Source organism: Carassius carassius, chromosome 19 (genome assembly GCF_963082965.1).
Source record: "Carassius carassius chromosome 19, fCarCar2.1, whole genome shotgun sequence".
In the NCBI taxonomy this organism is placed as follows: domain Eukaryota; kingdom Metazoa; phylum Chordata; class Actinopteri; order Cypriniformes; family Cyprinidae; genus Carassius; species Carassius carassius.
In genome coordinates, this window is record NC_081773.1 from 22951445 (window position 1) to 22968503 (window position 17059).

The following is a 17059-nucleotide window of genomic DNA, read 5'->3' on the forward strand; positions in this document are numbered from 1 at the left end:
TGCAGTATGTGGTTTTGCATTGTCCTGCTGAAATAAACAAGGCCTTCCCTGAAATAGACGTTGTTTGGAGGGAAGCATATGTTGCTCTAAAACCTTTATATACCTTTCAGCATTCACAGAGCCTTCCAAAACATGCAAGCTGCCCATACCGTATGCACTTATGCACCCCCATACCATCAGAGATGCTGGCTTTTGAACTGAACGCTGATAACATTCTGGAAGGTCTCCCTCCGCTTTAGCCCGGAGGACACGGCGTCCGTGATTTCCAACAAGAATGTCAAATTTGGACTCGTCTGACCATAAAACACTATTCCACTTTGAAATAGTCCATTTTAAATGAGCCTTGGTCCACAGGACACGACGGCGCTTCTGGACCATGTTCACATATGCTTCCTTTTTGCATGATAGAGCTTTAGTTGGCATCTGCTGATGGCACGGCGGATTGTGTTTACCGACAGTGGTTTCTGAAAGTATTCCTGGGCCCATTTAGTAATGTCATTGACACAATCATGCCGATGAGTGATGCAGTGTCGTCTGAGAGCCCGACGACCACGGGTATCCAATAAAGGTCTCCGGCCTTGTCCCTTACGCACAGAGATTTCTCCAGTTTCTCTGAATCTTTTGATGATGTTATGCACTGTAGATGATGAGATTTGCAAAGCCTTTGCAATTTGACGTTGAGGAACATTGTTTTTAAAGTTTTCCACAATTTTTTTACGCAGTCTTTCACAGATTGGAGAGCCTCTGCCCATCTTTACTTCTGAGAGACTCTGCTTCTCTAAGACAAAGCTTTTATAGCTAATCATGTTACAGACCTGATATCAATTAACTTAATTAATCACTAGATGTTCTCCCAGCTGAATCTTTTCAAAACTGCTTGCTTTTTTAGCCATTCGTTGCCCCCGTGCCAACTTTTTTGAGACCTGTAGCAGGCATTAAATTTTAAATGAGCTAATTAAGTGGATAAAAGTGTAAAATTTCTCAGTTTAAACATTTGCTACGTTATCTATGTTCTATTGTGAATGAAATATTGGCTCATGTGATTTAAAATTCCTTTAGTTTTCATTTTATTAAAATTTAAAAAACGTCCCAACTTTTCCGGAATTCGGGTTGTAGATATTTGAAACGATTGGGAAAGCACAATGCAAATACATTTGAATTAAATTGAACTAACAATGTATTGCATTTTTACATTCATTAACTTTGACAGATATTAATACTGTAACAAATGTATTGCTTGTTGTCAATGTAAGTTAATGCATTAACTCGTAGAACAACTCGTATACAATTTTATATAACCTTATTATATAGTTGTTTTAAACTACTAATATTTTTTAAATGTTTTAATCCAGTAGACCATCACAATACTGTTTACTTAACATTTGCTTGTTTTAAAATATTTGACTATTTTATTTTTCTTCTAAGGTAATGCATGAAACAACCATGAACCCAAAGTTTACGTTTCCAAGACAATGACAATGGATTTTTAATGACCTTTTTCATCACCTTTCAGACTCCATAGGAGACTAGGAGAAGATTACCCTTCATACCAGGTGGAAGTTACAGTCTAGTCCTGGTGAAGACACATTACTCTGCAGTCCCAGACTCTGTGCTTACAGCAGCACACATTGATTCCACGAGGTTTGCAGAACCAGCCACAAAAGCATCTGTCTCGCTCCTTGCCACCGCTCTTTCCTGATGGGCTGCAGATTCGGCCCCTACCTTCAGCATACGGTGCTCACCTGGCATGACGCCAGCTGGCCACTCAGGGGAGGACAGCGGTGGTCATCTGTCAGTGCCAGTCTGTCAGCAGATAGCGGGCGATGGATGGAGTCTTGTGCTCGTCAATAAAACCCACTTTGAAATGATTGCAGAGCTGTGCAGAGACCAGGCCCTCCCGCTAAAGCGCAGCGGGGTCTGGCCTTCACCCTCTGTCTTCAAGCGTGGCCCTGTTGGACTCAGAGGGGTAAGATTGAGATAAATTTGGCTTTTATGCTGAGGAATAGTAGGTTTATGTATTGTTTATGACGGAAAGATGACATCATTCACTCTGATCTTGGAAAAACATCTCAGAGCACACATAGTTCCCCCAAAAATGGAGTTGGCACTGGAGGTGAATATTTTCACTGAATTACAGTTTCAAGTGTATTCTTGCTAAAAGAATGGACTACGTTTAAGACACTTTTCTTATGAATGTGTGCAATATTTGAAACTTAAAAGCTTGGGTTCCTATTCATTGTAACTGCATGGACAAGAGCAGCCTATAGTGGAATTAAAATACTTTTTGTGTTCCAGAGAAGAAAGTAATTCAGACAGGTTTGAAACGACATGAGGGTGAATAGATAATGACAGAATTTTTGTTTTTGGGTGAACTATTCTTTTGACTGAATGGAGCAAAAGCAATACTGTTAAAACTAGAATTATCTAAACCCCCATTTAAAAACAAAAAAAAGTTTCCTATTGACTCTCACTCTTTTAAAACTCTAGAATGTCTTTAATAATAAGAGACACTTGCAGTGAATAAACTCCCCACACTCACTGGGTAAATCTTGTATAGCGATGCCAACTTCAATATTTATGCCATCAGGTCTTGAGTGAAAAGGGCAAACAGTGTATCATGTCAAAGACCAACATCCATTTTTCTCTCCAAGGAAGGATTGTGTGAAGGGAAAACGGTGCGTGTGTGTGTGTGTTGTCAGCATTTAGGTCCAATTTCCCTCAGCCTGCCAAACAAATCCCTCCACATACAAATTGGAGTGTATGATAGCCAACCTGACATTGGATTGAAAACATGACAATTTGAAAATGCTTACCTTTCACTCTGTAGGAGACAGGGGGGTGACCTAGATTGATGTAGTGTGGGAGTAGTTGGGAAAGGATGAAACAGCTCAAGTTAGACCGGGTTGGCATCAAGGTTTATTATCTTTTACAATGTACAATATACAAAAATATAGAGTACCAAAAATTCACAGTGTCTAAAAGGCAGTGATTACAGTCTACATCGCATATCTAACCACCAGGTCAGTTGCATAGAAGGGCACCAAGCCTTGCAGGGATGGAGCGCCTCATTGCGTCGTCCGGCTTTATGCGTGTTCAATAGCAGAGATACTCCTTTCAAAACCCGACTTACACAGAGCAGCCGCACTTGACCATGACCAACATATATTATCTTGGCAGGCACACGGGAGTCAATGTGGGGATTTTAGTTTGACCTTTAACTTTGAATACGAGCTTAGAGTTTTGCCTATTCTTGGATTTCCTTTCATGTGTACAGTTGAGCCCAAAAGCCTTTGAAAAACATTTCAGATCTGGGATTTACTTCAGGTAAAATTGGAAATGTTTTCAGATAAAAAAAAAAACAGTAAAAATATAGAAGAAAAAAAAATCAATTAAACTTTTCACTCAAAATATGTTGATAATATAATCTGCAATTTAAAAAGATATTAATACAGTTTTCTGGACATTAGATTTTTTATTTTTTTCTGTGAAAAGGGCTTTGTATGTGAGCATTTCATTAATATTAATTTGCAATAAAAATGTAATTAATAAAAATGCAAAATAAGGACATTTTCAGTAATGCTCTCAATTTTTTTTTTCAATGAAAAGGCTCAGTATGCAAGTATCTTGAAGACCAAAAAAAGCAAAAATCCCCATTAAATAATCTGAACAGGATCCAACAGCATGAAAACAATTAAAGACTAAATAATTTGAGTACGATATTGAAGCTTGAACTTAATTCATGCGAATTTTGTGAACCTTGTCATGTGAATGGCAAAAATCAATTCATAATAATTATGAACAGATGTATAAAAGTACAAACACTCTAATAGTTTTGTAGGGACTCTCTCTGGACACTGACAGGCTCCATCCCCACACAATCCCTACGGTTGGTATATATACACAGCTGCTGCACATATTATTTTACAACTATAAGGCGTTTAAAAAAACAATGTTAGCTTTACAATATACATGTACATTATACTAGCCTTTGCATGGCATTCCTTTTTTTCGCTGTGGGACATCACTTATTTACAACCCATGTACTCATGCTTAGCTGAAAGCATGGCTGGCTTAGCATTCATTAAACGAGCATGATAAAATAGCTTAGTTTAGTTTTCAATGCCCTTTAGAAACCAAGCAATATAAATACTATATCCCGATGAGAGTTGCCGTTCCCCAAACACTTTTATCGATAGCTGTTGAGTTACATCTGGAATGAGGGCGTGATGCCGCTGGGAAGCATGTCAACACATGGGCAAAATAAAATCTGAGATAGGCACATAGTGCTGCACAAAGATTCATTTTTTAGATGTTGTTCGATGTGACAAAGACAGCGATCCATTGATCTTTCTGTGTAAGTTGACTCTCTAGGCAATTTCATGAATATATGATGCTCATAATGGTGTACGCCTTTGCTCGTATCTCTGATGAATGTGATGGTGATTAGGAATATACCATCTGGAAACAATAATAAAAAATTATATATGAAATGTTCAGTATAGCTCCATCAATGTTTGAACTCATATCTTAAATAAACTCTATTGTCCATCTATCCTACAGCTGCTGAATAATTCCCTCTTTAAAATAACCGTATAAAACAAGTGCCAAGCTATCAGTATTTCCTACATTTTTTCATAATAAAATATAGTCCGTCTCAGTTTGAACCCAGTCATATTTAATATGACCACCAGGACTTACAGTAAGAGAGAAGAACATGTTTTCTTCAGATCTAAGCATATTCCTTGTTGGTGCAATATTCTTCGATTCCCATGCATTCGCAAGAAAGAAAAGCATTTCGACTTTTCAGGGAAATGATGCCGCATTCTTCGGGCCTTGCAGCGTGCTAAAAAAATCTATATTTCGGTTCTGATAAAAGTCCGTTCTGAATAGCATCTTATTTTAAGCTGTTCTTTTTTCTGCAGCTTGTTTCCGAACTCATATCAAAAGAGTTCACCAGGAGATGCATTGATCCTGCAACCCATCCTCTTTTGTCAGAGATTTGCCCCTCAAAGGTCGGAAGTCAGTGGGATGTCCTTACATTTGCATCCAAAGGTAACAATTCCGCTGTTCTAACCAAACCTAATAATGTCACCATTGATTGCTCTCTTTTGTCTGGTGTCTGCCTATTCTTCTTCTGTAGTTTCAAAAAGAACTGCCACAGTGCAGCAGATTGCATTTCCTGTAATGGGTATTTTTGGAGTGGTATGGGATGCCAGAGCAATTATGTCTTCCCACCTTGAGCTTCAGCAAAACCTCTTTCCTTTAACGGGAGTTCTGCAGCAATCAATCAAGACATCAGTTTATCAAAGTCAGTGTAGCTACACAATCTTTAAAAAGTGCTGTTTGAATCACTGGATTTTTCCCCCGTCGACACCGTAAGGCATGACTTAGGTGACGCAGTCCTCGGGGGAGAGATCTTAGGGGAAAAATCGGCTGGAATGTTGGAATAAGCACCTCATCGGGTGCAGAGTGTGTGGGTGGGGAAAGTGGAGGCTTTTAGGAGATGGCGATAAAGCTATGGATGGGACACGTGTCTCAGCTGTGGTTATAGGTTCTGCAAGGAGACGGCGAGGAGTCTGGTCGGTAGTCATATTTGCCCAGCGCCGTGGGGTAGTATGTAGTGCTGTACACGTTTGTCTGCTGAAGCGGTGAAGGGAAGTAGTTGGTCCTCTCATCCGGCAGCAAATTGTTCTTATTCAGAGTCTGTGGAGAAAAACAAATAAAGGAGTGTTAGATGAGCTGAGAGGCAAACAACTAGTCTCTGAGATGAAACACCACTGATCTCACAGTCTGCAAACCTCTTGTGACCTTGAGAACTAAAAAGAACAGAATATGAGAATGCTGAAAGCACACGGCAAGATCTCACACCTCGTATCCAGCTAGTTCCTTTAAGGTATAGGGTGCAATATCTGCACTCCTAGCATGTTTGAGCAGCTGTACAACACTAGCATATTTGAGCAAATATTGTCTTGACTCTCGACCAATGGTATTGAGTTTGTAGATCTCAGAGTCTTATAATGAAGGAGAGACCACAGCCACATCTAAGGACCAGAATATCATAGAACTTCGAATGGGGTCTTTTGACTTGGACAACATAGCGACTGCAAAGCCAGACAACTGAAGAATGACAAAATGTGCTAAAAATCTCTCAGAATACTGTAGAAACTACACAGCAACATGTTAAAATAACTTAACACTCCCCAGCAACTGCATAGCAACGTTTAAAACCCCCACCCAGAACACTTTAGCAACCACAACGCAAGATGCTAAAAATCATTGAAGAACACACTAACTGCATGCTGTAACTCTGTAAACACCTCATAGTGACATGATAAAACCACTTAGAACTTTCCAGCAACTGCAACGTGGTGAAAACCATACAACCCACCCAAGCATAGCAACATGCTAAAGAACAGTGACAGCCACCACATAGCAACATGCTAAAACCACTGAAGAGGATCCTAAAATAAAACGTGTTTATTTTTTTTTAATATATATTTTTTGCACTAAAAATCTTTTTATCTGCACTGTTTGTTCACTTCACTGATTTGCACTCTATCTGCCATGTGCCTTGCGCTGCTTTATTTAACTTTATTAAATGTCTTTTACATTCCCTTATTGTATAGTTGTATCTACATTTTATATTTGATCTAGATTTTTAGGCTCTACTGTTTATGTTATCTGTATGCACCGGGGGTCTGAGAGCAACACAATTTCGATTCTCTGTATGTATGTACTGTACATGTGGAAGAATTGACAATAAAGCAGACTTGACTTTACTTTACTATCACTCAGAACACTCTAGAAACTGTATGGCAAAATGTTAAAACAAAATAGAACTCCCCAGCATCTGGATAGCAACATGCTAATAAAAAGCACCCAGAACACTTTAGCAACTTCACAGCAGTGTGTTAAAAACAACCCAGAATATACCAGCAGCTGCATAGCAATGCTAAAAACCATGCAGAACACCCTAGACATCACAAAGCAACATGCTAATTGTTAAACCCTAGCAACCTTACAAAAGTATATTATGTAAAAAAAAAAACTTAGAACACTCTAGAAACTGCATAGCAACATGTAAAAACACATGGTTATTATTATTGTGGTTAAACCACACATAAAAAGCATAATTTAAAAGCATAGTTCACCCAAAAATCCCAAGGCATCCTAGGCATGTCTGACATTCCTTTTTCAGACGAACACATTCAGAGTTAAATTCAACATTGTCCTGTCTTTTCCAATCTGTATAATTTCAGTGAATGGTGCCCGTTTCTGAATCCAAAAAAAGGAATCCATCCGTCATAAAACAACTCCACTCAGCTCCAGGGTGTTAAAAAGGCCTTCTGAAGTGAAACAATGCATTAGTTAAATAAAAATGTAGATCCTTAAAACTTTATAAACTGTAATGTCCAGCTTCCGGTCACTCAAGCAGGCACATTCACAACAAAGCAGTCAAGTGTATGACATACAGTAGGTGAAATTGATTTCCTCTTTTCCAATGTGATATGGGATGAGAAAAGGAAGAAAAGCGAGGTCAGCAAAAGACAGTTTTGAACCCTTGTCTACATCATCATATGCTACAACCATGTGCATTTTTCTTCAACCTTCGCCATTGCAGACACCATTGGAAAACATCCAACGAGAGGAAAAGAACCTGACATGGGTGTCCTGACATGTTTATGTTCTCTGCATTTTAATCTAGTGAATTTTTTTTCCTCATAATTTAACAAGTTAATTCATTCAACATTTTATTTCAACTTTTTTCTTAAAATGTAACAATTGTTTTTCTTGAAATTTAATGACTTTTTCTTTCTCGTAATTTAAAGATGACTTTAAACATGATGGTTTTATGTTTAATTATTGCTTGGCCCTAATCCTCTTCTGTAGGTTACAAATGGAAAATGATCAGCCAAAAAATACAAAAAACCTGTTTGGTGGTACTAGAGAGGAGCAGAAATGACACACTGCACCTTTAAATATGTAAGGCACTTCTGAATGTAGTCCACAGCCGATAAGATCGATAACTCAAAAGTTGTGAACTCGTGGGTCATGGATGAAAGTAACGCGTGTGTGTATGAAATGTAGAGCTCTAAAGAAATTTCATTTGTCTAGCTCTAAAAAAAAAAACAGCTCAGTTACTGGGGGATTGAAGCTTTGAAACATATTAGACTGATTTGAATGACTCACCGTAGCCGAGATCTGCTGTGCAACAATAATAGTTTTCAATACATGGCAAATACATCTCCATTTTTACTCTGAACAAGATAGATAAAATTGTGTCTTTATCCAAAAGTCAATGAGTGACAAGTGAAGGGAATGTTCACTGCTATTATGATACCAAATTACACCTTCCTGACTGTGGTACGTTTAACAGGCTTTTGACAAACCCTTTCCTGAGAGAAATCGGAATATTCATCCTGATTTACATTGTGGCTCTCAATGTGGCGGATGCTTATTCAAACACCCATCAATCAGAGAGCCTCCGTGTCACACGTTTAATATCACACAGCCATCTGCACACCGGTGTGCTCTGGGAATACATGGACAGAGGCCCGATTGATGGCCTTTAGCAAATGGCCGCTTCTTTCTCTTGATCCACTCATATTGGCCAAGTCTCATAATGAGTTTCGAGTGAGTGGTGGCCATGCAGAAGATCGATGGGAAAAGTGGCAAAAGGCTCGCGCAGGTGTCACAGCAAGGACACGAGGTGGAGGGAGAGCGAGCTGAGCCAAACTAATTGGATGAGCTCAACGATCAGTCACAACCAGCTGTGGGAGTCCACTGAGCGGCTGCTGCTTAAACAGCCTAATGGAGCCCATTAATAAAGACGGAGTGTGTGCCAGGAACCGCGTGCAGCCAGAAGAGGCGGCTAAACAAGCGGCCGTGGGGAGACTGAAACCAGCGGTAATCACCAAACTATCACTTATCTAGTGATGCTCATTTCGGACAAAACAAACGAGTGTGCTCTACGATAGAGTTCGGTTACTTGGCTGCTCACAACTTTTCCTGATAGCTCATCTGTGGGGAAATGTAAAAGTAAAATGTCATATTTTTGATGTTGAAATACATCTTAATATGCAGGGAGTATATAAAAGGCATTTCTGGGCACATTCCCATGAAAAGGGTAAACACTGTGTCTGTCTCTGTGGTGCTATCGAAACATTGATCTGTTTGATTGAGCAACCTGATGAGCCTAACATCTGCGAAAGAGATTTGAATATGGTAAAATGTGTAAAACGGAGACATTAAACACACTTTTAAGCAGCTGAGAAGATTCTGAAAGTTGAGAAAATACATAAATACAAACAGGCTCTGCAATCTGCCAAAGTCCACTGAGCTTCACGTGGAATTCTACGGCCACAGTTTCCAAGTCGGCATATATTAGAAACTCATCTTCAGGCTCACACAAAATCTGAACAGATCTCTGCATAATTACAATGACTGCTATTTCCAAGAGGTCTAAGAATCCTTGCCTTTTGAGTGTTCATTAAAATATATTTCAAAATTTGATTATGCATTCAGTATCAATGAGAGTGCAGTATTATTGTAGCACATTTTAGCATGTTTTCTTCAGGATTCTTTGATGAATGAAAAGTTTAAGAGAACAGCATTTATTTGAAAAATAAATATTTGTGACATTGTAATGGCTGCAAAGTGCATTTGGGATACACCAGACCAATACTGACAAGAAATAGTCTTCTTTATCTCTCCATATAAATTTTACTACATTGCAAACTAATAAAATTCATTGTATTTCAGAATTTTGCACACAGGGGGGATGCACCGACATTTCAGATGCTGAAAATTATCAGCTGAAAATGACATTTTCGGTTTTTGACTGAAAGAGAAAAACGGCAGAAAATATATGGTGCTCTGCACCGCCCTGCAGTGTTAGATGCTTTTGCAGGTTCCATCACTGCGCAGTGTGACGCTCCACTCAATATTCAATTTTCAAGGTTTCAATTTTGGCCCAGAATTTTCATTTCTGTGCATCCCTATGTGCATCCCTATATAAATGTGTGCATGATTAACTTCTACATAACTTTGCACCTCATCGCATTTCCTGAAATGAAAACATCACCATCTAAACAAAACAAAAAATACCACTCATTCAAGAGAGTCTTGTTCATGATCAACAACAACATGCTAAATCCTTTCCACTGTTTAAAAAAGCACTATGAGAATAATTTTCTTATGAATATGGTGTCAAAACTGACCTTAAACTCCATGGGTGTGTATTTCTCATTCTTTGGTGTGGTGTTGCCCTTGTAGTTGAGGTGGTTGGGAGTGGTGGGATGGATGACAGCAGACTCCTGTGAGGGCTTGTGGAACCGCTGACAGTACACGTACACCAGGAAGGACAGCAGACCGGCACCCAGGAAGCACGACACACCTGTTGCTATCAGGTGAAGCAGAGTGAACCCTGGGAAAACAAGAGAAGACCATATTAACACAACAATTTTTCTGCAAATAAGTGTAATATGTTGGCATTTTCAAAGTATGCTTTTTCAAATAATGAGATAATATAGACATCCTTATCAGTGAATTTGGAGCGATTCTGCACCATTGCATCCCTCATCATTAATGCTACATGTCCGTAGCCATCAACCACCGGTAGACAGGTGCTTCAAAGCATCTGGCTGAATGATGTAGTACAGAGGGACAGTGCTGTGATTAGCCGGTCGATGTGACAGACCGGGCATCCTGCCGGTCTGACCCGTAATGAGTGTGAAATGTGATTGAGGAGAGCAAATGCCATACCCCACCATGAACTGCTCTAATTGGACAACGATCTTTCAGGAGAGCACCACTGCTGGAGCATGATGGGTAATATGTGCTGCCACCTGGAGAAACCCCAAATTGGCACTGCAGTGCCAACCCTGAGGGCAGCCATTGCTCGATGTGGCCTGGATCCGCAACCTAAAAAGCACCGCTGTGCTCCCTCATGTATTTTTCATCTGGTGCATGCACTGGAAAGGCAGCACCTCTGCATGGGAGAGCCACAAGAGCCATGGAACACGACACATGAGAAACTGAAGATCAGCAGTGTGAATTATGAAGTTCACTCACTTAAACCTGCTTAGCGATTCCATTTCTGAGTTCAGGATGAAAAGGAGCTTACATGAAACATGACACACAAGCAGCACATTGCTACATGTCTTTGAGCATTCACGAGAGCGTTCATGCATAAGCACACACTAACGTGGTGGACACCATACAAACATATCGGTCAAAGCACTTACCCCCACACTGCTGGTCCTTCTCATAGCTAGATGCCGGGAGAATTGCTGTGTAGAGAAAGAGATGTATAGTTAGTGACTGCTCACACAGGATGAGCTCTTGCAAGGGTCTTGAGCTCTTTCTGAATGTCTTGAACTGATGCCAAACATCTTTCAAAGTGACAAGGCATCTTAAAAACACAACGATTGTGGTTTGAGATGCATCGGAACAGTCACAGACATCCATCTAGAGCAGTAGCTGTCAAGTAGTTTAGCTTCAAAATCGAAATTGGTGTAGCTCAACCAGTAGAGCATGTCGGCAGCAATGCCAGTGTCATGGGTTTGCCTTCCCAGGACCGCATGAACGTAAACCCAGAATGCAATGCAAGTCTCTTTGAATAAAATCAAAATTGTTTATTTGTTATTTTGTTTTTGTTTTTATTTGGAGTACTACTTGTGCACAGTGCACATTTAATATCAAGTCTAAAATGTGTTTTAAAGTCATGTTTAATGAGGATTGTATGATTTTTTTGAATAATATCAGGAAAATATACCTTAAGTGTACCTGAAGTATACTTGCAATAGTTCCACTTTAGCACAATCAAATATACTAAGTATATCTTTAGTTGGACTTCAGCACTACTTCTGCACAATTAAAGTGCATTAAGCACAAAATTAGTTGTTCCAATGTAGCAGACTTTAAGTATACCAGTTTAGTATATTAAAAGTACAATTGCAGGGTATTTTATTAAGTACATAAATATGAAAATGTTTTTGTAGTAGCCTTTGAAATACATTTAAGCATATTTATTTTTCACTAGTGGTAGAACTGTCAGATGCTTATAAATGTAAATCTTACATTAGACATTAAGTGCTGACTAAAAATAATACCATATATATATATATATATATATATATATATATATATATATATATATATATATATATATATATATATATATATATATATAAAATACAAAAGTAAAGAAACATTTTCAAATATTGAATATTCCATGAAATGCATAGATGCAACAATATGCAAAATTATTCAAATCTTTATAAAAAGGATGTGCAGCCTTGATGTCAACATCAAAAAACATGAAACATCCTTTTAAAAGCTTATAAGCTATTTTTCTATTGTAACTATGCATGGTTAGTCACACTTTATTTTATTAATGCATTTAATGCACCTTTTTTTCTGTTTTGTTGCTCAGTTTGGGTTGTGACCAACAATTTTGGGTTGCAACCAACAATCTAACCATAAACCAACAATTTAAAAATTAAGCAATTACAGCCAAAATGTCAACCATCGTATCCCACTCTACTTTCTCCTTTCAAAAGCAACCTTCCTGGAAGTGGGGCGATTCAAATAGCTATAGATCTGAGTGGTGAGGAAGTCTCCTGTTTTGTACCTGAGGGATGAGCAGGTCTGCAGTGATAAAGTACAGGAAATCACATCAAAGCCTGTAAGTCGGGTTGCATGAAAATTATTATATTATCATGCTTCCATCACACATTACGTTATTCAAATAGTTGTAAGCTATTTTGCAAAATAAAACTTTAAATGCTCATTTAGTGTAAATATTCCATTTTGGTTGAAATAATGAGCTGCACTTCGATGGGAATGCCATTTTTCACTGCTGCGATGGAGTCTGAGGTTCTCTATTAACACCCAGAGTCATGCTTTTCAAGCTCTATCTGCAAACTCCACAAAGAGCAGAGATGGGTATGGGGGGAGATGTTTTGATTGAGATGCACAATTCTCCTTGATCTCCTCACCGTCTAAGACACCTCAGGATTTGGAATCCGTTTCCCAAAATCAGAGAAATTGGATGTGAGGCTGCCTTTTGGCATAACATTAATATTAATTAGAGTGTCTGATTCACTTGGTATTCCGCTCTGATAACTCGTGTTCTCACAGGCCGGGTGCATTCAGTTCTTCAATTTGAACACTTCCACTCCACCAGCCAGAGTAATGAATAAGCGCAAGTAAACATATTACATCTAATCTATTAAAAACAACAGCGAGTTTGACAGGGTTTAAAGTGTATGTTTATTTAATAAGAGTAACACTGCAACAGGAAAAGCTTTGCTTTATAATGGGATAGTCAAGACGCCTTGTGAATATGTGTGTGTGTGTGTTTATATATAGCTCTTGCTCACCTGGGATCTCATTGCAGTCTCGGTGCTGGGAGCTGTTTCCCACACATGGTGTGGATTGAGCCCCACACACTCGACTGCGCAGCTGCAGGCCCGAGTCATCGCACTCAGACCACACCGACCAGGCCATCCACCCACCTGCACAAAGACACGGGCATAAACACAGGATTTAAAGGAACAGTTCATCTAAAAATGAACACTCTTGTCATCATTTACTTGCGTCATTTCTCATGTCATTCCAAAACCTGTGTGACTTTTCACAGTCAAGCACCAAAATGTTATGTAATTGTATACTGTATGCATAAATGTTTAATAAACTGGTCCAAATGACTTGCACTATATTCTAAGTCAAGATTTCCAAGACGGGGATACATTTTTTTTTAATGCAAAATAGATAAATAGGGTTGCACAGTTAATCAAAATTAAAGAGAAATTGCAATATAGTTTTGAGTAATTATCAAATCAAAGGCTATCATTTAAATAATGATACAATATGATATAATATTATAATTAGTAAATGCTGCTTCTCACAAACCCAATCATTGCATGTGATGCAAGTTAAATGAAAATGTGGGAACACAGTGTGTATCAGGTTCTCTTCATGTACATTTGCATAATTTCCTAAATGTTTGTGGACAGAACTGTACAGCATTTTAATAGTATTCCACTAAAATAAAGTGTAAGGATTTTAAATGTTAGGTTTGCATATGTTTTTTGACCATTAACCATCATCAGAGAACTATGAATATGCAAATATATTGTTAAATTATTGAAATATTAACTTAAATTCACTTAGAAATTCGCATAGAAAATAAAAATCAGTAAATTATTTAAAATAGTTTTTTGTGCTTCTTTGCACCTTTTGTTGGTACAAAGAAGATTGAAAATCATAGGTTTGGAACAACTTAACAGTGAGTTAATGATGAGAACATTTTTGTTTCTGTTAAACTCTCCCTTTAAATGGAGCGTTCCGATTTTGGCCATCCTTACAGTTCAGAGGCAATCTAACCAGAGCGCTGCCGACTCAACGGCCCACCCACACGCATGAAACAAACACCGCCAGAGTCACACGAGGAGGAAGAAATAATCACAGTGTGATGCAACACTTTCACAGCTAGTGAACCAAGAACTTTACTTAGAAGAAACTTTGATTTAAAATGTATTTGTTTGCTGGGAAAATCCAATCTGTAAATAGACACATTGCTTTTATGTTTCAGCTTTTAAGATGCTTGTCTAGACCATACACAGTCTTATAACTCTCCCAGAGCCTAACAAATTTGTCATTTATGAAGGGGGCCGCCAGGGGCCAAATGTTTGAATCAAGGATCCAAAAGATTTTAAGATCAGTAGCAACTAGTCCCAGTCAATATCGTAGTATTTCAGAAAAAGCAGATCCACATTTAACAATGATAAAAGGCAGCCTCAATAACTGCTACATTAATCTTCATTTATTTTCCTTAAGCAAACAATATGTCATGAATAATTTTTAAAGCAGAATCCTACTGTAATGGAACCTTATAAGTGACCAATATGGGATGTTTTTCATTCTGAGTTTACTCTTAGTATCTTTAAAGGGACTTAATTTTATTGATTGATAATTAATTATCAAAAGCATGGATTTGAGGTGATAATCAGTCATTCAAAGGCAATACAAATGTAGTGTATAATTTGTTATAGCTATAGGGCTTTACATGATCCAATCTTCATAATATTTCAGTTTTGTCTTGAGACAGCTGGACATTTTGAAAAAAAAATTAAATTTTTAAAGTGATGGGAGCAAAATGTGACAACAGAGCTTAGCACTGCCACAGTCTGCTTGCACACAGCACACCTCTACATGCAGCTCACATATGGCACCATCTGTAGCCTGGAGGACCCCAGAAGCCCCTCTCAGAATCTGAAGTATGTGTTACTGGTGATTGAAAGGTCTGAAATAATTCCTTCAATGCAATGATAATCAGTTGGTCATAAACTATCCCATTAAAAAGATCAGCATATGTTGTGCTGTGGATGCTCACATGGCTTCTTAAAGGGGTAGTTCACCGGAAAAATTAAAATTCTGTCATTGATGAACCCTTTGCCACTGCTTTAATCAGGCCATGCAAGGCTAATAGCCTCAGACCTGTAGCACTGAGGCAAAAATAGTGCTGTGTTTCCACCGTCGGGTCAGAAGCTCCGCAGCACATCACTAAAACCCACCCTTTGCATGCATCTCGGGAACAACGTCATACAACCCCATCATTTCACCAACAAAGAGAAGTTATCAGAAAACTAATAAGAAATAAGTCACTGGAACCAGCGTGATCAAAAAACGAACATGATAAAAGTGGACTTTGTTTGCATGCTTTGTTAAATATATTTAAATCCAAAAGAATCCATGTTTTATTATAATAAGTAATACATTGATCACAATTAATTAATTTATCAGGATTGAAAATTAGTCACACAGAAATAGGGCGTTATGAACATAGCCTGCTTATTCAGTCGAGTCTATTTCTGTTTATTTGTAGTCACATAATACTACATCACATTTAGAAAGAATTATAATATCTATATTTTTATAAAAGCCCACGGACAAAAGCCATTATTATTTTTTTATGACATAGGCTATGCAGAGTTGAATTCTCGAGACGAGACATATGACAGATAAAATGTTACATGATTGTGATAGAGAATAAGAAGCTGACTGATTTCTTCAAATGGTCACATTTACCATGTTTACTATGGTAACGTTAATGCTGTGCATTGGTGTGTTTCTGCCTTGTGTGGTGATTATAATCCACATCGGATCAAGTTATTTCAAACACACTCTGCTGACTAAAAGTGAGTTTTGAGCTCAACTTATTTTAAAAAGTTTTTAATGCTGGTATTGTAGCTATTAGCTTTATGAAATTATCCGCAGCGCTGATGCTCTCCAGACGCAGAGAAACTCTGCCTTTGTTCATAACCACTCCTCTAGCCCCAGCTGGCCCGCTTTGGCCAAGGTTTGGCCCAAACCTTGGGCCAAAAAACCCTGGCCGTTGGCCCCTAGGAAGCACCGATGAGGAACGATTGAGCACCAGAAGTGACAATGGAAACGCAACTGGCCCTGGCATGCACTAGCACATGAACTTTTGGCCCGACAGTGGAAACGCAGGTACTGACTTACTGCAGAGCACACACAAAAAAAAACTCTATGGAGACAAATGCTGATACATTTCAAAATATCTTTTTTTGGAGTTCCATACAGTAATACAGATTTAAAATGATATGAGGGAGAAAATCATGCCAGAATTCTCATTTGTAGAGTGAATTATCCATTTAAATAGCTCAGCCAGCACAATTTCCTCTGTTGACCATGCTCATCAGTTAAGTTTTGCTGGTGAATACATTTTCAATGCTGATCAACCATGCTAATCTAAGATGAACTTTTCAGCAGGGTTGAAACTTTTGGAGGAAGTCCAGTCGTAATTATCTTTTATTTAAACAACTTACAAAAATTTTTACAGGAAAACGTAATTAAAAAGAATTTTTTAGAAAAAATTGTGAAAAAAACAAAACAAAACAAAAAACAATTACCTTTCATATTTTTATTCCAAGGTGGAAATAAGCCTCCATTGTTTGTATAGTTTTCCATGTTTTTAAATGGTGATAATAATGGATGTTGATGGAAAGACGACACACTGAAAACCAAATGT

The 17059-nt window shown here is 38.2% G+C and overlaps 1 protein-coding gene across 3 annotated transcripts in view; it reads right to left on the reverse strand.

Moving 5' to 3' along the window:
* Positions 1 to 2898: 2898 nt before the first annotated feature.
* Positions 2899 to 17059, reverse strand: part of LOC132095400 (semaphorin-5B-like) — a 143400-nt gene continuing 129239 nt past the window's right edge. Inside the window, exons 20-24 of one of the 3 annotated variants that reach the window (XR_009422441.1) lie at positions 13386 to 13520; positions 11247 to 11291; positions 10221 to 10426; positions 4699 to 5703; positions 2899 to 4458 (exon numbers count right to left, since the gene is read on the reverse strand). Coding sequence is in view for 2 of the 3 variants with exons in the window: in XM_059500335.1 (XP_059356318.1) it covers positions 5536 to 5703; positions 10221 to 10426; positions 11247 to 11291; positions 13386 to 13520 (554 nt within the window). In the remaining variant the exon portion in view is untranslated. Of the gene's footprint in view, positions 5704 to 10220; positions 10427 to 11246; positions 11292 to 13385; positions 13521 to 17059 lie in introns of all 3 variants that reach the window. The other 2 variants (XM_059500335.1, XM_059500336.1) reach the window with 2 other exon arrangements.